Genomic DNA, 22,789 nt, shown 5'->3' with positions numbered 1-22,789 from the left:
TCTTACCCACCATCCACAATGTGTAAGGAACATAAATGAATGATATTTCAAACTGCTTGTTATTCCGATTCAAGCATGTGAATGTATGAAACATCCAATATTGGAGAAGAAAATAAGTTACTTACCTGTAACTACAGTCCTCCAGTATTGGTATCGATTATAAATTCACATGCAACCCACCCTCTTCCCCATAGAGATTCTCCCTAACCCTCTTTAACATTGCTTCCACTCGTGCTGGAAAATCTGAGAGACTGGAGGTTCTGTGCTGAGGGTTGATTGGCTGGACTTTGGGTCTTTTCTAATGAGCCAAATAAGCTGGAAAGTGAGAGCACTTTAGCCTTGTTTTCTATGGAAAGTTTTTTTTAATACTGCTTTTTAAGGTACAGTGTGACTCACTTCAGGGATGTTTCAAGCATGTGAATCCGTGAACGATACCTGTACTGGCAAACTGTAGTTACAGATAAGAAACTTATTCCCCATCCCCCACACCCTCCTGTACTCCAATCGTGATTAAGATGCTAAGGCAAACCTCTTTAACCGGGTGGCCCCTGCTTGGTCCAGAAAACCATTGTTCACTACTCAACAAGCTTTTGGTGGTTCCGCACGAAAAGTTATCCTACAGGCCAGACCTTCTCATGCAGAACCATGGAGAAATCGGGTACCCTATCCCAAGAGTCTCAACCTTGTGATCTGGCTCCTGAGGTCTTACAGTTTGGTCACCTCAGTCTACCTCCAGAATGCATGAACATTCTTTAAAAAGCATATAGGCCCACTACTCAAGCCATTTATGCTGGCAAATGGAAAAGATGTGTTTGGTACTGCTTTTCAATTCAAATTAACCCACCCCTAGCAGCCGCAGTACAAAACATTGTTATCTACTACACCTCAAAATATTTGGTCCAGCCTTTATCTCCATCTGGTTACACCTGGCGATTGTGGCTGTTTATCTCCAGAATTCCCTTCATTAATGTTTTTATGGAGGGTTTCAAAAGAGTTCTTCTCTCCTGGGTGCCTCCGGTGTGGGTTCTTGACATTGTCTTCATAAGACTGATGAGGTTCCCCCATTTGAGCTTCTCCAGTAAAGTCCCTCCAAGTTTCTTTCTTGGAAAGGAGCTTTCTTAGTAGCCTTCACATCGACTTGTTTGTGAGCTCCATACCCTTGGAAAAACCTTTCTTTCAGGTCCATAAAGATGGGGTGTCCTTCACAACAACCCTACATTTCTTCGTAATGTGGTCTCTCCTTTCCATCTTAACCATTCTGTAGAGCTCAGTTTTCTTTCCACAACCTGACTCCGTTGCAGCAAGGGCTCTTCATACTTTAGAAATCAAGCAAGCCTTAATTTACTATGTGGACAGAATGAGGACAGAATGAGGCCCTTTTCGAAAAATCTAAATCTGTAGCATCTCCATAGCAGGTTTTGGTAAAGCAGCTACATGGTCAACACTGCATTCACTAATCACTACTGTGTAGACTTATTAGCCCACCAATAAGCTAATGTTGGTCAGGCTCTACTACGTAAACCCTTTGCCTTCTGCAACATCTACAGGCGAGCCACTGCTTAGGGGAGGACTTCTTTACAGTCCACACGTGTCTTGACTAGATAATGTTACTTACCCAGTAAACATCTGTTAGTGGAATATAGTGCTGTAGATGCACAAGTGACACTCTTCTTCCCAGACTCTACTTTGTGACTTGGGAAGAATTCTTTGGGGGGGGGACGGGACGTGCACACGTCCCAGCCCAATATTAGACGGTACCAGTATGCACAGCATGTGAGTCTTTAGCACTACATGTCACGACCAGTAGCTTAATGCAAGTAACATTTTTCTTTTGTTTAGTCTCTTCTCTGCACTTGTCTCTGATGTGAGCAAGAACAGGACTGATCTCCTGGGCTCTCTCAGCCCTATAAGGACTTGACATATTTTAGGTAGGTTCCCTTTGGCCCATAGTGAGCTTAGTCCTTTAGTTTTGATTTAATCCATCACTAGTTCATTTTCATTAATTGTCTCTGCAAAGTGTAGACCCTGACTACTTGATTTAAAACAGTAACATTCTTTTGCTGTATAGATTATTTTTGTCTGCTCATTTGTTTACTGTGAGTCATGTGTTTGTTTTAAAGGGCCCAAACTTGATCATTAAGCAGCCTGATGAGCTGCTGGACGGTATGTCTGAGTGGTGTAAAGAGCATCATGGGAAGGTAATTTTCTTAAAATATCAGTGTACAGATTGCCTTTCAAAGGATTTCTTTGTGTTATTTTTGTTTCATTACAGGTCTGCTGTTTGAGTTCTGATACCTCTTACTGATCATGTGCTAAAATTGGTTAATTGCACCTTTGAAGTTGTCATATATGTTCTGGAAAGGCAGTGAATTAATTCAAACCTTAAATGAATGTTCAATGTCATGGAAAGCAAATTCCTCCTCTGATTTTGATGAAACCCTTACTCATCTTATGAATCTTTAGAGCAGCATTTCCCTAACTCTTATGTGGTGCATGAAGCCAATCTGTTCTTTATTTCTGAGATCTATAGCGGTTTGTAGTTTTCTTTGATTTTCCTAATCCAGTAGGAATATAGTTTTTTGTTTATTGGCTACATGCAACTTCCCTTTTGTGTTTCTTCTTGAATCTAAAAATAGGTCTTGTCTTATATTAGTATATCGATGGACTCCCACTCCAGTATCTCCTTCCTTCAGATGTCAACTATCTTTAATATCTAAAGGAAATGAGTGTCACCTTAGTTCTTTTTTAGACTATTTTTTTCCATATCTGTTTAGCTGCTATGGTGTAATAAAGAGCGAGAATCCTCCACAATGTGCATTTAAATGCCTTCTCTTATTTACAATAGAGGTTTGCTACTTAATTTTCCCTCACCTTTGAGTACACTGCTGTTCCTTATGTTTAAGTTTATGCTGTCACTGGCACTTCTCCAGCATTGGATCTTTCATAGATTCACATGCTTGAATCATCCCCGTCGTCGAGGTGGGAGCCTCACGGTAAATTTAAATATATAAAAAGCAGTAAGTCAGTAAAAATAAAACCAGTAGGCCCAAGTAGGCCTCATAAGGTATTTTACAGTCTATCCACTTTGTTTTGTGAAAAGACCCAAACTTGAGTATCAACCAATCAGGATTCAGCCCCTCCCAAACACTCCCAACAGAGGCTGAATTCCCTCAGATTTTCTACCGCACGTCGTGTGAAGGGAGTCTCCCTGAGCTCTGCTCAGTTTTTTTCCTATTTTCTGACTGAAGATTGTTTTTTCTCTCAGGAAACTAGTTACAACTTTACTATGTCTGAAAAGGCAAAGAAGGGTCTGTTCAGAGACTGTGACAACTGTGGGAAGAAGAGACTACATATTGATGACCCCCACAAGAAGTGTATTTACTGCCTTCATCCAGACCATAAGGTGAGAGACTGCAAAATCTGTCGCACCTTTAGTCAAAAAACCCTCAAAGACCGAGAGGGTAGACTTCTCTTATGGCTGCAAAAACAGAAAGCCTTAGAGCATCCTTCATCAGACAGCGAAGAGTCACCACAAACTTCTCGCCCTCAGAAAAGAACAGGTGAGAGAGATAGAGGTGCGGATGAACCACCAAGAAAAATGCACAAAAAGACTAAACAAGTCTTAACTGAAGAGGCAGTTAAACATGGACCAAAAAAGGTTCATTCAGAACCTACTACGCCGTTACACCGGAAAAGCACCTCAAAGAAACCATCCCTGTCTCTGTCACCACAAAAAGAGTCAGAAAAACTCTTTTTGGTGAAAAAACAACCGTCGACGACCGCCCCGTCGACGACAGTGTCGACGGTAACAGCGACCACGGTATCGTCGACGTTCACAACACCATCCTCACCGATGATTATGACGTCGTCGCCTTTGTCATCGACGACGATTATTACTGCAAAAATCTTCAAAAGAGCTTCGTCGGCAACCACATCGTCGACAGCGGAGGCCTCCTGGGTTCACAAATCATCCAGGGCACTCCCATCTACGCAAACTACGTCGGCGAAGCGACCGTCGTCGCTAAAATACCCGTCGACGAAGGGACCGTCGACTAAGGAAAAGACGCAGTCATGGACGGAAGCGTCGACGAGAGACCCGTCGACGACAGTACAGTTGACGACAGTACAGTTGACGACAGTACCGTCGACGAGGGAGCCGTCGACGAGGGAGCCGTCGACGAGGGAACCGTCGACGAGGGAACCGTCGACGATGGATCCTACGATCACCACAGCATTAACAGTTTACAAACCTTTGGACATTTCACCAGCTCATTCCTCATACCATCATGAGGACTCCACCAGATTCTTACCCCTTTCCCTTATTAATATAGGGGACAAGCCATCTGACATTTTGCCGATGCATACATCACCAAGTAAGGTGCTGCCATACCCACCGCAACATCTTTTAGACGATGAGGATGATGATGTTCAAGGCATGTTTGGGGCAGCTAGTAGCCCGTCCCAACTAAATGTCAAATGTCAAGAGTTTGATGAAGAAGAGGATCAACATTACCAGCATAGTTATGCTTCAACATCTTATCCACAGGCAAACCAACCATCGCCTCTAGCTATGCCTAGCACATTAGTGACAGATTTACAACATATGTTGAAGGACTACTATAAAAGGTTCCCACCGTCAACTCAGTCCACGCCACCTAGACCTCAGAGTTACCAGCAAGCTCAAACTCCTAATGTTTCCGAAACGCCACAGACTAGTAGACCTGTAACTAGCCAAGCTCCGGAAGCTTACCTCTCGTCGGACGACGAAAGGGAAGAGGGCGAGCTAGCAGATTCAGCGGCTAGTGAATGGGACGACTATCTCGTTCCCACACCATCTCCACCTCCAGCAGCTCCAGTGGATTCTCCTCCAGAAGACATAGGAGGTTTCCATAATATCATAGAGAGAGCGGCGAAACGTTTTGGTCTGGAAATTGTTTCCCATGAAACTGAGTGTTTTTTGTATGACTTTAAAGAGCCATCAAAGAGATCTGTAAGAGCCATACCTATTGTGGATTTCTTGTGGCAGGAGGGTTTGAAGGCAATGAAAAACCCGGCAACAGTGCCTTCACAAATGCCAAGGCTAGAGAAAAAATACAAGGCCCCAGATGATTCTCCGGCCTGTTTAGTCTCACAACCGAAACCTGACTCGGTTATATCACAGGCGGCTCAACGACGATCCAAAAACCCCTCTACACCTATTGCGTCTCCCCCAGACAAAGAGGGAAGGAGACTAGACAATATCGGTAAGAAATTCTCCTCGGTTGCTGCAGTAACGGTCAAGGCGGCAAATTCCCTCGCCATCCTGGGAAGGTACGATCGGCAGATGTGGGCAGACATGTCCGTTTTTGTAGATTCACTGCCAGAAGATATCAAGGTGGAAGCTAAAAAGGTCTTGCAGGAGGGAGAAAGGGTTTCCGCAGAGATAATAGACAGTGCAATAGATATTTCCCTCACTGGCTTTCGACAATTGGCTGGAGCAGCAGTCCTACGCAGACAAGGGTGGCTTAAGGCTACTTCATTCAGACCAGAAGTCCAGACTCGTGTTCTCGACATGCCCTTCGATGGAGAGAGTTTGTTTGGCAAACATGTCGATGATATGCTGCAGGCTATCAAGACGGATACCGATACGGCAAAATCCCTAGGTACCCTGCAATATAAAAAACTACCTTTTCGTGGAGCAAGGGGTAGAGGTAATTACTCCTTTCGAGGTGGATACCAACAATACAGGTCACAATATACATCTTCCTCCACAGGACCAGGACATCAGCACCATCAACAACAGCAGCATTATCGATTACCACCAGCCGCAGCTTACAAACATCCGGCTAGAGGAAGAGGAGCTGCCCGAGCAAGAGATACAGGCAGAAAGCAATGACCAGCGGATAATCTCAACACCTCCCCAATCAATATTGAAGGTCGGAGGTCGCATCAATTCTTATTTCCCCAAGTGGAAGGCTATAACATCGGACAGATGGGTACTAGATGTGGTGACCAGAGGTCATACTCTGGAATTCATCCAAACACCACCGAGTGTCCCTCCATCGGGTACACCGCCTCTGAGGTTGAGCCAACTTCTCAGGGAAATAAGGATAATGCTAACAAAAGGAGCAATAGAACCAGTCCCTTTATCTCAAAGGAACAAGGGTTTCTATTCCCGGTTTTTCCTTCTCAAGAAACCCTCAGGAGACTGGCGCCCCATCCTGGACTTGAGAGCACTAAACAAGTTTCTAAAGAAACAATCGTTCAGGATGGTAACGTTGCAGGATGTCCTGCGTCTCATAAACACGGGCGATTGGATGGCATCCCTAGACCTCCAGGATGCTTATTTTCATATCCCCATATATCGCAACCATCGCAAATTTTTAAGGTTCAGGGTAGGAAGTATGCACCTCCAATTCCGGGTTCTACCATTCGGTCTCAAATCAGCCCCCAGAATCTTCACAAAAATGCTAGCTCCAGTAGCAGCACATCTTCGCCAGGCAGGTATCCAGGTCTTCCCTTACCTGGACGACTGGCTTATAAAGGCACCCTCAAAATTACAAGTAACAAATCATATTTCCTATTGCCTTCATTTGTTACACAGCCTGGGGTTTGTAGTCAACTACCAGAAATCTCAGATATACCCCAAACAAGAATTGAGTTTCTTGGGAGCAATTTTGGACACAGTACGCAGCAAAGCGTACCCATCACACGAGAGGAAACAAAAGTTAACCTCGTTGGCAAACAACCTATCCAGAAAAAAGTTCGTTTCAGTCCGCATCTACAAATCATTGCTCGGAATGATATCATCGTGCATTCCGCTAGTCCCAGATTGCAGGCTCCATATGCGACCCCTGCAAGAGCAATTGGACATACAATGGACACAGGTCCTCGGCTCCTTCGAAGACAAGATTCGCATAACGCCTCTAATGAAGAACACTATGAGGTGGTGGGCGACTCCAACCAATTTCTCAAAAGGGCTGTCTTTTCTTCTTCAAACACCAAGTTACATAGTAACAACGGATGCCTCTCTCGAAGGATGGGGTGCACATTGCCAGGACCTGCAAATCAGCGGAATCTGGAATCAGCAAGAGAGCCAGCTCCACATCAATTATCTAGAACTCAAAGCAATACACTTAGCTCTAAAAGCTTTCTTGCCAAAGATACAATGTTCAAGCGTCTTAATCCGGACGGACAACATGACCAGCATGTTTTATCTAAACAAGCAAGGAGGCACAAGGTCCCTACAACTCTCGCAGCTAGCCCAACAAATTTGGACATGGGCCATCAAACACAATATTTCACTAAAAGCGGAGCATGTGCCAGGACAGATCAATGTTCTAGCAGACACCTTGAGCAGGACAGTAATTCCTTATCACGAGTGGGAGCTAGACCAGAAAACTCTCAATGGCCTGTTTCTATTATGGGGCAAACCAAACTTAGACCTATTTGCCACTCTCGAGAACAAGAAATGCCAGTTCTACGCAAGTTGGCTTCCCCAAAAAGATTCGTGGGGGAATGCGTTTTCGATGAGATGGTCAGGAGTTTATGCCTACGCTTTTCCTCCGATACCGCTCATTCCGAGAGTCATCAGAAAAATGAAGACGGAGGGGTGTCGACTTCTACTCATAGCTCCCAGATGGCCCAGACAAATATGGTATACGGAGCTCCTCATGCTCTCCGAACGACCACATCTACCACTCAGACAGAGTCCGACTCTTTTAACGATGCACCAGGGACAAGTCACACACCCACATCCGTCGTCTCTTCATTTGTCGGCTTGGCTCCTGAACACAATGAATACTTAAATCTCAAAATCTCCCCAGAGTGTAGAGACATCTTAGCAAAAGCTAGAGCTGACACTACCAACAAAACCTATAGACTTAAATGGAAACGGTTTTGTGTTTGGTGTGCAGCGGAAAATATACATCCTTTATCTTCTACTCCGGAACAGATACTTCCATATCTCCTGCTCCTGGCAAAATCAGGACTTGCATATTCTTCCATACGGGTACATCTGGCAGCAATCTCCAGATACCGCAGATCACCAGATAGACTCTCTTTGTGTTCCACAAGAATTGTCAAACAATTTATGAAGGGCCTTTTTCGGGTCTTCCCGCCAATTAGGAAACCCCCGCCTCTATGGTCATTGAACGTTGTGTTGATGCAACTCATGAAAGCTCCTTTTGAGCCGATCCACAAGGCTGACCTAAAATTCCTGGCATGGAAAACAGCGTTACTGTTAGCTCTTACTTCGGCAAAGAGAGTCAGTGACATTCAGGCTTTCACCATCAAACAGCCGTTCCTCCAGTTTACAAACTCAGGTGTCATCCTGCGGACAAATCCTAAATTCATTCCGAAAGTTCCCTCAACATTTCATTTAAATGAACCAGTCATCTTAAAAACCTTTTTTCCAAATCCGCAAACAGTGGCGGAAAGAACATTACATTCTCTCGATATTAAAAGATGTTTAAAGTTTTATCTACAGAAAACTCACACCATCCGCCAGTCGGATCAATTATTTGTAGCGTTCGGCGGAACAAAGAAGGGACACGCGGTGTCCAAACAAACTTTAGCAAGATGGATTGGCCTGGCGATTCAATTCTGCCATTCAAAAGCAGGAAAGCCGCTCCACACCAAGGTGAGAGCCCACTCTACAAGATCGGTAGCCACTTCAGCGGCACTCTTTGCAGGTGTACCACTACATAGCATCTGTAGAGCAGCAACATGGTCCAGCCAACACACATTTACAAGACATTACTGTTTAGAGGAGACAAACCAGGTCGATACAGCAGTGGGACAAGCAGTGCTGAGGCATCTATTTCGTTAAGGTGAGCCTCTTACACATCCCACCACCACACTCTAGGTATGGTCATTAATGGTTCATTTTCTTCTACTGTTTAACGTGTCGTATTCTCCATAATAATAGCATAGACTGTGTCAGGATTTCTTGCCACACACATTTTATTGCTTTTATATTCGTATGTTTGTGAATATAAATATAATTATATGTAAGTGCATATTTAAAACTGAACTAATGTGAATCACATCACGTATAGAATTACGATGGAATTACAGTCAATGTAATTCAGTAAGTAAGAAAACATTACTGCTCGTTACTCGGATTCAAGCATGTGAATCTATGAAAGATCCAATGCTGGAGAAGAAAATTAGTTACTTACCTGTAACTGCAGTTCTCCAGTATTGGTATCTTTCATAGATTCACATGCGACCCACCCTCCTCCCCTCAGAGGCTCCCCTATTATACAGATATTAAACTTCACACTCCTAATAGAAAATCTGAGGGAATTCAGCCTCTGTTGGGAGTGTTTGGGAGGGGCTGAATCCTGATTGGTTGATACTCAAGTTTGGGTCTTTTCACAAAACAAAGTGGATAGACTGTAAAATACCTTATGAGGCCTACTTGGGCCTACTGGTTTTATTTTTACTGACTTACTGCTTTTTATATATTTAAATTTACCGTGAGGCTCCCACCTCGACGACGGGGATGATTCAAGCATGTGAATCTATGAAAGATACCAATACTGGAGAACTGCAGTTACAGGTAAGTAACTAATTTTCTTCTTCGACTATGTGGACCTAATTTCAACACATTTCTACACATGTTTTTCTTAAACAGTAGATGTCTTGCTGTAACCAAGATGAATGTTGCTGTTCACAAACCTAGAATTTGTTGTCTTCCTTATCATTCCCTTTTTTCCTTTTCACCTTTCCTTTGGTATTCTCTAAAAACTGTGGTTAATGTTAGGGATAAAAGTATGTTTGAGGCATGTGGGGCTTAGATACAAATGCTTTGCATACTCCTGCCATCTAGTATTGGGCTCAGATGTGTGCAAGCTGTTCTTCAAAGAATACTTCTTGAGTCACGAGGTAGTGAGTCCATCTCTTGCTTGCAGTGCTCCTGGTCTTCGGCTCCATTATTAGATTGTTTTTTATGTGTGTCCCACCCCTCTTACCCCCCCCCCCAAACCATCTGGTTTGGATGTGTGCGTCTGTGCTCTGAAACAACTGTCGCCTTGATCGTTTGCAGTTCTCACATACCCTATTTCTCTGCATTATTGTTTTTGATCACGTTTCAATCATGTTAACCCCTTCCTTCTCACATCAGGCCAACTTTCCCAGTTACCATCCGGGACAGTACGCCAGTCGCTTCCGGCTCCAGTGGGGCCTCACTCGTCGGGGCCTCTTTCTTTGCAGTCAGTCTGCTCTCACCATGCCTTGCCTGTGACAGAATGGCTGCCCTTTCGATACTTCCCTCGGAGTTGTACGAGGTTCCCCTGGGCCGATCTCCAACAGGGCTGTCATCTATCTCTTCCCCAAACACGACAAGGCCACCTGCAACACATTTTGGTCGAAGAAGACCCTACAAGCCACTGAGCCCTTTAACTCCAGATTTCGCCCAGGAGCAGCAAAGATAATCCAGACTCCTTCGGCACCCAGTTCCTGGAGGGAGAACATCACCTCAAGCCCTCGGCCGCTGACAAGGAGATTTTCTCACCCAAAGGGAGTTCTAACTCTGACCTTCACATTGAATACCTCACACTGGCTGAGCAGGGAGTGAGTACAGTTCCCCCTTGACACCGCTCCAAGCTTCGATCCCACAAGAGGCATTTAGCCACTCCGGCCCCACAGATGCATGTTTCTGTGAAGCCACTGTCTTCAGGCCATTGTCCATACCGACCTTCAACTTCAAACCTCACATCAAGCTTCGGTGCTGAAGAAAAGTAGCTCAATGCCCAACAGAAACAAATTGTCATCCAAACACAAACAGGCTGTATACTAACACAACCTCCGACTCCGGATTCTCGTTGTCATGAGAGACCGCGTCATAAGAAGCTTTGGAGCCCTCTCATCCAAACCAGCAAAAGAAGCAGGATAAACCCACAAGTCCTCACCTTTACACTGGACTGTCTCCACCCTCTTCCATTCCACCCAGACCTCCACCATCACCTTCCCAACCTTTCTTTACCTGTCCCACTCTCTTACATTCCACAGGGGTCTCCACATTCTGACATAGGTGAAAACACTGGGAGATCCTATGAACTACCCCACAGGGAGACCTTTTGGGACTCTTATGTAGATCCACCTGCAAATACTGATCCCGATCTCTACCCTTCCCAACCTTCCCCGCAAAATGACACTTCTTAGCATGAGGTCCTAGGTGGTGCTGCTGCTTATCACAAAGTGGAGCTGCATAAGGGGCCCGTCGAGGAGAACATCCTCTTGGAGACTTTCTTTGGCTCATTGCTCCATGCAGTAGCTTGCCTGTGTTGAAGGGGATGCTCAAGCCTGTCCCTGATATTTTCAAGGAGCCGGTCAAAGTCTGGATTTTATTACCCCACGGGTGGACAAAAAATACAAAGCCTCTACTTCAGACCCTATCTATACTAGAGCACATCCCCCCCACCAGATTCTCTTAACGGTTCACACTGTCAATAAGAGTGTAAATGCTCCGAGCACCGGCAATGCTCCCAAGCTGGCTGAATAAAGTAAAATGCAGATGTGGCTCATTCGCATTGAGGCGCAGTCTGCCACCCTTTAGTGTATCACCAATTCCATTGCTTTGATCTCTAGATATGACCAGGTCTACTGGGACGAAATGGAGGAGCTCCCAAAACACCTGCCAGAGGAGCACCTTAAAAGGTGATGTGAGTTAGTCACAGAAAGCAAACCGATTTCAAACACAGCCATCAGGTGTGGCCTAGAGGCTGCTGACACAGCTGCTCTGGGGATTAACTCTAATATCCTTCGCAGGCATGCCTTGTTCCATGTCTCCGGCTTAAACAGCATTTCTAAAGCCTGCCCTTGAATGGGGAACATTTCTTCAAGTCTTGGGTTGATTAGATGTTGGAGAAAATAAAGACACAACACATAACAACCATGGGTGCTGTATAGACACCTTCCTCACGGGGGTGTTTTTGCCACTCTTTGTATCACGGAGACTCCATGATCACATCCCTCGAAGCCTTCATGTCTTTCCGTCACCAGTCTGCCCAACCACCTTCCACAAGAGGCTACTTCAGGGGTGCCTAATGTGGAAATAGCACCAAAGGTAGAGGCAAAAGTAGCTCCCACAAGCGAGCCACACCAGCCAATCAATGACTTGCCAGTCCTGCCCCCTAACCACACACAATCTGTAGGGGGGAGGGGGGGTTGAGGGAAGGGCTGCAGGTGTTCTTCCTCATTTGGCTACACATTATCTCAGACCAGTGGGCTTTAGACGTCATCCAACACGGTTACTGCCTGGAGCTCTCCTCCACACCACACAATCTCACTGCGCAGACGTGGCCTTTCACCAGAAGACCAACAATGGATTCTGGAAGAGGTTGATGCACACCTCCTTAAGGGGGCCATAAAGCCTGTGTCACAACATCTGTAGGGCTCTGGAGTGTACTTCCTCAATCACAAAAAGGACGAGCCCCTTGGCCTCATTCTGGACCTCACACCCCTAAACAAGTACATCCTGTCAGAACACTTTCACATGGTCACCCTTCAGGGTTTCATACATCTGTTACAGCAAGGCGACTTCATGGTAGCTCTAGATCTAAAGATGCCTACTTCCACATTCCAATTCATCCGGTGCATCAACATTACCTCTGGTTTGTGATAAGTGGTTAGCATAACCATTTGTAAGTGCTGCCCCTCAGGGTCACCACCACACCCCAGTTTGTTTACAAAAAGCCTTGCGATAGCGGCTGCACACCTGTGAAGACAGGGCATCCTTGTATTTCCCTACCTGGACGATTGGCTGATAAAGAGTGCAACGCAACTGCAGTGCTTAGCACGTACGCAAGCCACAATAAACCTACTGCTCAAACAGGGCATTACTATCAATGCTGTAAAATCCCATCTCAACCACTTCAGATTCAACCCTGTCTTGGATCCATCCTGAATGCAGAAGTCGGAAAGATATATCCCAGTTCAGCAAGACTCCAGCCGTCCCAGTCGTTGCTGCCTCTTTTTCAGCCAAATCAACAGTTCACAGTACAGACAGTCCTGCTTCTGCTAGGCAAGACTGCACAGGCGTTTGCTGCAGGAATGCCTAGCACATCAGTGGTCCTATGAGACAGGGTCATTAGGAACATTCAGTGTTGGTCAGCCCTGCACTAGGCGTTCTCTGCGGTGATGGAGCACCAGCAACTTGTTGCAAGGATGGCCTTTTCTCGACCCTGTTCTTCAGATAACCATCACAGTGGAAACATCCTTCAGTGGTTGGGTGCACATCTTAAAGACCTCACTATCAAGGACCAGTGGAGGCCCACTCATAGGGATCTCCACATCAATTTCTGGAGTTGCTAGCTGTCCATCTAGCCCTCAAGGCCTTCCTTCCCAACACAGTGGGCAAGGTAGTCTTCATATGGACAGACATGACAGCAGTGTATTGGATTCAGAAATGGGGGACACCCGCTCCCCTCAGCATTCTGTTGGCTCAGTCCATCAGACACTGGGCTCTCCACCACAAGATCCACCTGTTGGCGGAATACCTCCTCATAGTGGACCATGAATTTGCTGACCAACGAGGGGGGAACTCCACCTGGTAGTCCTCCGTCGCTACTTCAGGCGATAGGGTTTCCAGACATGGACCTATACACCACAGCAGAAAATGCAAGATGCCTAAACTTCGCCTCCAGATTCACACACCCACAGTCCATGGGCAGTGCACTATGGATGAAGCACTTTGAGGAGCTTTACACGGAATGGCCCTGTGACACAGTGCAGCCACTAATTTATAAGGGCAGAAGTATTACTTCCCACCTGCTGCACAAGGAAGAGGGGGCTCATAGAATGAGATGGCCAGACTTCACTTTAGAGGAAACTCCCAGGCTCTAAAATCATTGCAAACGGGAAAGGCATCAGGAATTGATGATATCACCTGAGATTCTGTTTTGTCACACCCTGAGGTGTGGGTACCGTATTAAAATGCCCTGAGTAATACCACTGTGAGGGTAATGGCATCCCCCCTACTTGGCAAAGAGCAATAATAGTGCTGATTTTACAAAAAGGGCAACAGACTCGCCAGGAAATTATAGACTGATACGTGTAATCAATATTAGTCAAAAGGTCTTTTGTAGACCAGTCCTAGCCAGGTTGCACTTTTGGATTACTGAACATCAGATTCTTGTAGTCTGGCGTGCTGGTTTTAAGAAAGGGATCAGTAAAGGTGATCAAGTATTTAGGTTTAAAATATTTTGTTGGAAATATAGAACTCTCAAACAGGACCATCTCTGTCACCTTCATTGATTTGAGGGTGCCATTTGACCTGGTCCCGAGGGAGCAGCTTTGGAGAGTCTTGGAATCTTATGGTTTAGATTGTGATCTACTTGGCTACTAAGATTCTTAAACAAGGATATCTATGCAAGGATGAGGTGGAATTCGGGGGTGTGATCTCCCCACATCAATTCCCATAATGAGACTGGTTAGACAGGGCTGCGTTAATGCACCTACCCTGTTTAGCCTCTACATTAAGGGTGCAGTGGACCTGATAGCTCAGTGGATGCTCCCAAGATAGCCGGAGACCCTGTACCTATTTTAATGTTTGGAGGTCCTTGAGAAAAGACGGGTGTCCTCAGCAAACAGGATTAGATACATTTGCAGCGTTTTGTGCCAGGAGGGGTCTAGAAATAAACCATGCCAAATCAAAGTTTATTGTATTAAATCCGTACAAATCATTTAGGGGAAAAATGACCATGGGTAGTTTCCGTTGAACAGGTTAGGCAGTTTGACTATCCAGGTATAAGGTTGACAGACAGCCTAACGTGAGCCTCTCAAATTGGGCAAAGTACCACTATCCTCCAGTAGCAAACTGTGGCAATTGGGAGGAAATAAAAGACTTCCATGGGGTGAGGGGGTCACAGTCACCTGCCCTTAGGGTGTGTAAGGCCGCAGCAGTGACAGTAGCAACATGTGTTGGACCTGGCCCTTTCTACAGGGTCATTCCCCAAACTTTTTGCCTTCTCCTAATTGTTCGGACCCTTTTTTTTGGCTGACGTTATGACTCTGGTCACTTTATTACTGCTGATCCGTGCTAAAGTGCACGTGGTCTACCATGTAAAAGTTGGTATGATTGGCTTATACCTAATTGGCACATTTAATTTACCTGCAAGTCCATTGTACCGTGGTATCTCTATACCCAGGGCATGTAAATTAAATGCTACTAGAGGGTATGCAGCGCTGCTAGCGCCACCCACAGAAGTAGCCTTTCAAACCTGTCTCAGACCTGCTAGCGCAAGGCCTGTGTGCGTAGTTTGCTGCCACAAGGACCTGGCATCTAAATCTACTTGCCAGTCCCAGAACTCCCCTTTTACTACATGTAAGTCACCCCTAAAACAGGACCAAGCTAACCCTATGGGCAGGCCAGCAGGGCTCTGCAAAGTCAGTCCTGGAGAGCCAGGTCCTTGCCAGATTTTTTGCATATCCACATTTAGGAATATGGAGAATTCTGAAACATCTTGTTTCTAAATGTGGATATGCTAAAAATCTGGCATGGACCTGGCTCTCCAGGACTGACTGCAGAACCCTGGGGCAGGGTGCTATGTATGTAGAAAGCAGGACATGTGCCTGGTTGTGTTGCCTGTCCTGGTAGTGACAATCAGCCTATTTGGTTTCTCACTGCTGTGAGTACTGCCTTCTCATAGGATTGCATTAGAAATGCCCTGCGCTATGTCTAGAGGGTATTGTCTAATTTATAAGGGGTAACGTAGGCATGTTTGGTATGGTTGTAATGATAGCGAGAAATGCTGCTTACTGTTGTAGGAGGATTTTCTTTTATTAGCATTATAGAACTGCAACTTCTAGAAAGTTAGCATTTCTCTGTGCTTATGACTCTGGTGTTTTGCAGCTTGACTCCAATCCTCGTCTGGGCAGAGTGAAAGTTGGGCTTTTTACCTTTCAGGCAGCTTGTACACAGGGAGGGTGGAGGTGTCCGAGGGGCATCAACATATTAAATTGTCTTCCTGGTATGAAAGGGGGGGGAGACGGGCACACTTACATCTGTAAAGGCTATGCCCTGGCCTCACACAACAGGCTTGTTTGCGCCCCCCCCCCCCCAAAACTGATGTTTGGAGCCTGTGCTAGAGGAGAGAGGGGATACTCCTAGAACCAGTTGGAACCTCCCCTCCGCCTCATTGAAAATGCCTTGCAAAACTGAGTAAGTACAGGGGATTTTTCCCCATAAGGACCCCCAAGGAACTGGACACAGAATGCTGCTGGAGGAACTCGCCAGGAACTGCCTTGGACTGCTGCTGCTGTGCTGACCTGTGGGTCACTAGGAGGAACTGCCACTGTCTGCACACTCCCTGTGCTTGGCCTGCTTTGGGCCCTACTGCCTGTGCTAGCCTTGTGTCCGCTTGGAGCTGGGTGCTGTGGCCCCTAACAACCCTCCCCCAACCCCCCCCCCCCCCCAACACTCCCCCCCCACAATCAACTTGCTTGGCTGCACCAAAGAGCTCTTTGCCATGATTTTGGAAGGCCTAGTGGGCCCTTCCCCTCTTCTGGTCACAGTGCCTTGAGAGCACCTTTGCTTCTTTGGGTTAAGCGTCTTGAGGGAGCTGCTGCTGGGGAAAAACCGCTGCTGCGACCCTTGCAGCTTGTGTTAAGTGCCTGAGAGACGAAGCCTGGAGCGAATGTGCTCCTAGCGGTGCCCCCGGGGCAAGGTGCGTGGAGGAGAGCACCCCTGGGGCACCAGCTGGCATCTACTTTCTCAAGTCACCACCGCAGCCCGGATCAAGCTATGAGAGTGTCCCTCATCGGAGGACCCGCTGTTGGAGGGCTCAATCTGGCCAGGTGAGTGGCTATGCCCCCCACGTGGAGACTCGGAGGGCTCTTACCCAGCTCCAGGAGGACCGCACCATTCACCCCAGCGGCCGCTCCCCTCAGAGGTGCCAAGCCGCGGCGAAGCTGTGCCCTGCACAGAGGAGACCCCGAGAGGTCTCCCGTTGACTCAAGCATGCTAACAATCTGTGTCGGTGGATTAAAATGGAGCAGGTATGGGCTTTCCCCCAGAAAATAACTTAAGGTGTAGCACAGCATTTGAAGCATTCATCCATAAGTGCGCTACATGCAGCAGAGGCTAAATATCTATATATACAATTCGGGCTGGGCATTCTTCCTTTGGATTTCATCACTGTTCAATGGAAAAATGGTGTGCATGTATTGCCCATTGGAAAATGAGACTATGGCACTTTTTTTTTTTTTTTTTTTCACCAAATATTTGAAGCCCTGGAGAAAGTGGATTGTTCCCTTATGCAGGCATTTTGGCACTCGGAACTACCGGGGGTCGCTCAGAAGTTTAATAAGTGACACAAGTGTTAAGGTTGTGTTCTCAGTCTCCCGGTATTTACAATGGGCTTGGACCTTGAGAATGAAGGAGATTTCCTTCTTAGGTGACTGTCATCCATCATGCCCTGGCAACTAGCTGTCAGTTTTTTTTTTTTTTTTTTTTAATTGTTCAAAACAGCCCGTTATTTACAGAGATTAATTGCCTTCTGTCTGATTCAATTGTGGAAGCTAATTTTGTTGTAGAGGGTATTTACATTGTTGCAGCGGGTATTTTTACTGATGAGGAATTTTAACTTAAAATTAACGTATTTTATTTAAGTTGTAAACCGGTTTTAGGTAATTTTGTATTTATGATTTTATTGCCGTTGTGCTTGCTTTTATGGCTCTAGCCAACATAAAGAGATACACAATGATGAACTGTTTAGGGATATTTTCCTACATTTTTCCCTCTCTCCCCCTCACTCCATTTGTGTTGCCGAAGTTATGGCAGACATCACACACCCACATCGTAGTGGCCCCACATGGGCTGGAAAGCCTTGGGTGAACCCTCTCCTCAAACTTTGTGCTTCCTACAAGAGGCTCCCCAACAAATCATACCGTTTTACAAAGCATTATGGAGAAATCAACCTTGAGATGTGGCTCCTGATTTGTGAAGACTTAGTTATCTCAATCTACCTCTGGAATGCATAAATGTTCTTAAGGAAGCACACAGGCCAACTACTCGTTCCTGCTATGCTGCTAAATAGAAACTATTAGTCTGCTACTGCCTCAAACCACATTGACGCCCTGGCAGCCACAGTTCAGAGCATTTGTTACTTTCTGCACCTCCAGAATTGTGGTCTAGCTTACACCTCCATTCAGCCACACCTGTCGGCTGTGGCTGCATACTTCCAAAACAGGCAGCTTGTGTTCCTCTTCAGGATTCCAGTCATCAAAGTTTTGAGGTATTGGCTCAAGAGTCATTCCTCCCAGATTGCCTCTGTCCCCAATATGGAATAATAACATTGTCCTCACAAGACTTATGGTTCTCCCTTTTGATCCCCTCCAGTATTGTCCCTTACAATATCTTTCTTGGAAAGTAACTCTTCTAGTGCCTGTTACATCACTAAGATGTGTTGGTGAGCTCCAGGCCTTAAACTTGGAAGAACCTTTCTTTTAGGTTTATAGAGAAAGGGTGGTCCGCAGTACCAGCCCTAAATTTCTTCCGAAGGTGGTCTCTTCTTTCCACCTCAACCAGTCTACATAACTTTCAGTCTTCTTTCCACAACCTAACTCAGTCACAGAAAGGGTTGTTCATACCTTAGACTTCAAACAAGCCTTAATGTACTATTAGATTGGACAAAACCATTTCGAAAAAGCCAGCAACTGGTTTTTGCTTTTTCTGAACCACATAAAGGAAAGACCTTACTGAAATCAGGCATAGCCAGATGGATAGTTAAATGCATCCAGACCTTTCAAGCAAGAGCTAAGAGTTTTGCCTGTCCCTCCTAGGGCCCATTCCACCAGAAAGAAAGGGCCCTGTATGGCCTTCCTTGGGAACATCCCAATAGCTGACATTTGTAAAGCAGCTAGTTGTTCTACACCATACACTTTCACAAAGCACTATTGTGTAGAATTATTAGCCCTCCAACAAGTAAATGGCAGGCTATATTAGTTCGTCTTTTAAAAAAAAAAAAATATTAGCTTCCTGCAATATCCACAGGGAAGCTGCTGCTTAGAGCAGGACTGCTTTACAGTCTATTCACAGCTTGTGCATCTATAGGCTTCTGCCTCTAACTGAAAATGTTTCTTACTCTGTAAACATCTATTTGCAGCATATAGTGCTGTAGATTCACATGCACCCACCCTCCTCCCTCGATGCCTCTGGCTGTTGCAGTTACCATTATTTTCTACTTCCCTTTCATGGTCCTCGCTCTTTCTTTCTCTCTCTGTCTCTTTCTCTCTTTTTCTCTCTCTCTCCTGTGTTGCTCTGCTCCATTCACCCTCACCTGTTGTGTGGGAAAACAGTGGAGCCGATGACTATATGCATTGCAAGCTAGAGGTGCAGTCACACTACCTCATGTCTCAAGAAGAATTCTTCAAAGAAAAAACACTTGCCCACATCCAAGGCCCAACACTAGGTGGCTGGAGTATGTGAACCATGCGAATCTACAGCACTGTATGCCACAAACAGATGCTTACAGGGTAAGTTACATTTTCCTTTTTTATTTGTTCACGTCTGCCTTCAGTCATTTCCTCTTTTTGCACAGCTGCCATTGTATCATGAAAAGTTACTTTTCCATTCGCCCATATCCTTTAATGAAAACTAGTATTGCTAGCATTCATAATTTGTTGGTCTAAAATATGTTCAGCGTTTAGAGATCCAAATCATGTTTGGGACCGGTTCTTTAAACTTGTCACATAGCCATCTACAGATTCATCTTGGCATTAGTAGGGCTTAGTTATTACTTCGGTCTTCTCCATAGTGCAATGTGGACAAGTCCTACAGCCACTCTTTACCCCCTTAAAATACATAAATGCCCAGACAAAGATGAATTACTGCAGTTTGTGTGATGTTCTCTAAACGGTACTTCAAGTAAAAAAAAAAAAAAAAAAAAAAAAATCTTACCTTTTAGTGTAGGCCATGTCAGTGATATGTTGGGTGGAAGTGCTCTACTTCATTCTTCGTTATTAAAGACGCACTGCCCCATGTGCTTTTGAAAGAGTACCACGCTTCTGACTTCCTTCGTTTCCCGAGCACTTACCCTGCTCTTGGGTTCCAGACTTTTAATATGATCACCGTATACACCATGCTGACATCACCTTTATGTGAGGACACTAGTTACAGAAACTCTGCTCCAGCATGTGATCCTACACTATCCACATCTGAGTCTACAGTACTTCCACTGTGTTCACCTGTAAAGGCAGGAAGCAGTTATATTCTCCAGTGCACATGTTTTATGCAGTGGCTGTGGCACTGTCACCTGGCCTGCCCTTCGCTGCTTTCAGTGGAGAGAGTGATCAGGCCGACATGCTGCTTACTGAAGTACATACTCAACAGCATTTCAAAGGTTGTGTATCACCATGGTGCTGTGGCCTATGTTTCCTTTAATTGTTTTCTTTCTCACAACCTCAGGGCACCAGTGTACGTTTCGTGTGTTAATCATGTCAAACTTGTTTTCTTCAAAGCCGCTTTAAGTCCAAAAGTACATATATGGACAAGGTGACCTGTGCCTAGCTACAATAAATCTCATCATGGAATCATCCATTCATCCATATGTACATAATAATGTTTATTCTGCAGTAGTCTGTGGTGGACAGTTTCTTCGCAAGAATTAACTCAATTTAGCAGTGCATCCAATAGCAAACATTCTAATAACACTTGTAACTCACTACAAGTGTGTGGCTTGTAAGTTCTGAGCATTCTATACTTTATCAGTAAACATTACTAAGTGGCTGAATCTAGAAATAATTGGTATGAAATATAAATCCATTAAAAATTAAACACTATTAGGAAAGTGTGTAACTCAGTATGATCTTTGTGTAGAACATTTGCTGTTGCTAGGCACATTAAAAGTGGTGTACATTGACCAAAGCATGTAGTCCATAACAACCCCAAGCTAGTTGGACAAAAAAATGTCTTCAACGTTATTTTGAAAGACTGTTTTATTATCCTTTCTCCCAACTGACTTAACTGCGTTGTGCTCCACGGCACAAGGCGTTTATAATTTTAAGCATTTAGAATGAGGAGAGGACAGCTGGAAGTGGGTATATTGCTATTTTTGGAGAAGGTGTCGTAGTGACAAGGCTCATCCCAGTAACTTACCTTTATATCTTACTGAACATTGGCGACAAGCTTGGGGTTGATGGATCCAACATTGACATGAGCAGACTTCAAAGAAGTGAATGCAATAAAAGGAGCAGCAGTTTAATCTCTAGTGCGAAGACTCCATTGAAGCAGAATGTGATGGGATAAAAGGTAAGTTGCACAATTTTTAGTCGGAGTTGTTCTGGAAGGGATGAATACTGTCATGGCCTTAAGGGATAAAATCGCTGTGGAGAAGGACTGAACCAGTGGGCTTGTTGCTGAGAGGCAGGTGGATGCCGTGAAAATAGTGGCCCACCAGAGCTACAGCAAGACTCTATGCACAAGCAGTACAGAAAGAGATGTGCACCCCCCGCCAGACGTTAGATTGACAGCAGGTGCAACGGCAACTGCAGGAGCGCCATGACAGCAGGCTGAACTAAATATTAGAAGAATATTCTTCCCTACCATATCCTGTTAAGATCTTGGTCAGTGTCAGCAGAGACAGGTGCACGTGTCTCAAACAAAGACATTTCCAACTAACCTCATGGAAGTGGACCTACGTAGATTACTCTATATCATGGTATTGAAATCCTCGGTTATAATGAGGAGTCCTTCCTCAAACCTGGCACTCCTTGCAGAGGCTTTGCTTAGGAATCGGTTTTTGCCTTGACTGGGTAGTAGAAGATTACTATGGTAATCTTAATCCCCTATCAATGTGCCTTTTGTTATCACATATCTTTCGTTAGTGTCTACTAGTGTTTCAACATTACTATATTAAAGGATTTTGCTAATGAAATGGCCACTCTTCCTGTTTTTAGAAGGCATGTTCAAGTGGTATCGTCTTGTATAGATATTGGAGCGGAATCCATTTGAGTTATCCTCCTTTAAGTGTCACATGGAACAACACTATTACCGCCTTTTCGGAAGGCAGGAAGAAGTGGATTCTTCTCTTTTGGAAGGGGAATTCAGTCCCTTCACAGTTAGTGCCAAGACTTGGAATGTTCTCTTCCAGGGCAATCCTCATCAAAGTCATAAGCACTAAATAGTCCCGCTCATGTGCGGAGGACCCCAGAGCACATAGTAAACATTTTATTATATTATATTTTATATATATATATATATATATATATATGTTCGATGGCATGTGTAGCTGCAGATACACATGCTTTGCACATCCCGCCATCTAGTGTTGGGCTCCGAGTGTTACAAGTTGTTTTTCTTCGAAGAAGTCTTTTCGAGTCATGAGATCGAGGGACTCCTCCCCTTTCGGCTCCATTGCGCATGGGCTTCGACTCCATCTTAGATTGTTTTCTTTCCGCTCTCTGGTTCGGATGTGTTCCTTTTCGCTCCGCGTTTCGGTTCGGAAAGATAGCTAGAATCTCGGAAAATTTGACGGTATTGTTTGCATTCGGTATCGGGTTAGTTACAACAGATCAACACCGAATTTTGAAGAGCTCCGGTGGCCCTTCAGGGTTTTCGATCCGCCGTCGGGGCCTGGTCAGCCCGACCACGTGTCTCTTCAAGGCTAATGGAACGGACCCCATTCCGCTTCTGCCCCAAATGTCATAACAAGTATCCTTATACAGATCAGCATCTGGTCTGTAACTTGTGTTTGTCTCCAGAACACAAAGAAGATACTTGTGAAGCCTGTCGAGCGTTTCGGTCGAGGAAGACATTAAGAGACCCAAGAGCGAGAAGACTACAGATGGTGTTGGCGCCGACGGG

At 45.2% G+C, this 22,789-nt stretch overlaps 1 protein-coding gene across 4 annotated transcripts in view; it reads left to right on the top strand.

The window, feature by feature from the left end:
- Positions 1-22,789, top strand: part of REXO2 (RNA exonuclease 2) — a 261,017-nt gene that overhangs the window by 89,449 nt on the left and 148,779 nt on the right. For 3 of the 4 annotated variants that reach the window (XM_069224927.1, XM_069224929.1, XM_069224930.1), the window contains one exon: positions 2,121-2,198. The exons of the other annotated variant lie outside the window; for it this stretch is intronic. In XM_069224927.1, coding sequence (XP_069081028.1) covers positions 2,121-2,198 — 78 coding nt within the window. The remainder of the gene's footprint in view (positions 1-2,120; positions 2,199-22,789) is intronic. 4 annotated transcript variants of the gene reach the window in all.

This window comes from Pleurodeles waltl, chromosome 3_1, assembly GCF_031143425.1.
Source record: "Pleurodeles waltl isolate 20211129_DDA chromosome 3_1, aPleWal1.hap1.20221129, whole genome shotgun sequence".
In the NCBI taxonomy this organism is placed as follows: Eukaryota; Metazoa; Chordata; class Amphibia; order Caudata; family Salamandridae; genus Pleurodeles; species Pleurodeles waltl.
This window is presented reverse-complemented; position numbering and strand designations above follow the sequence as displayed.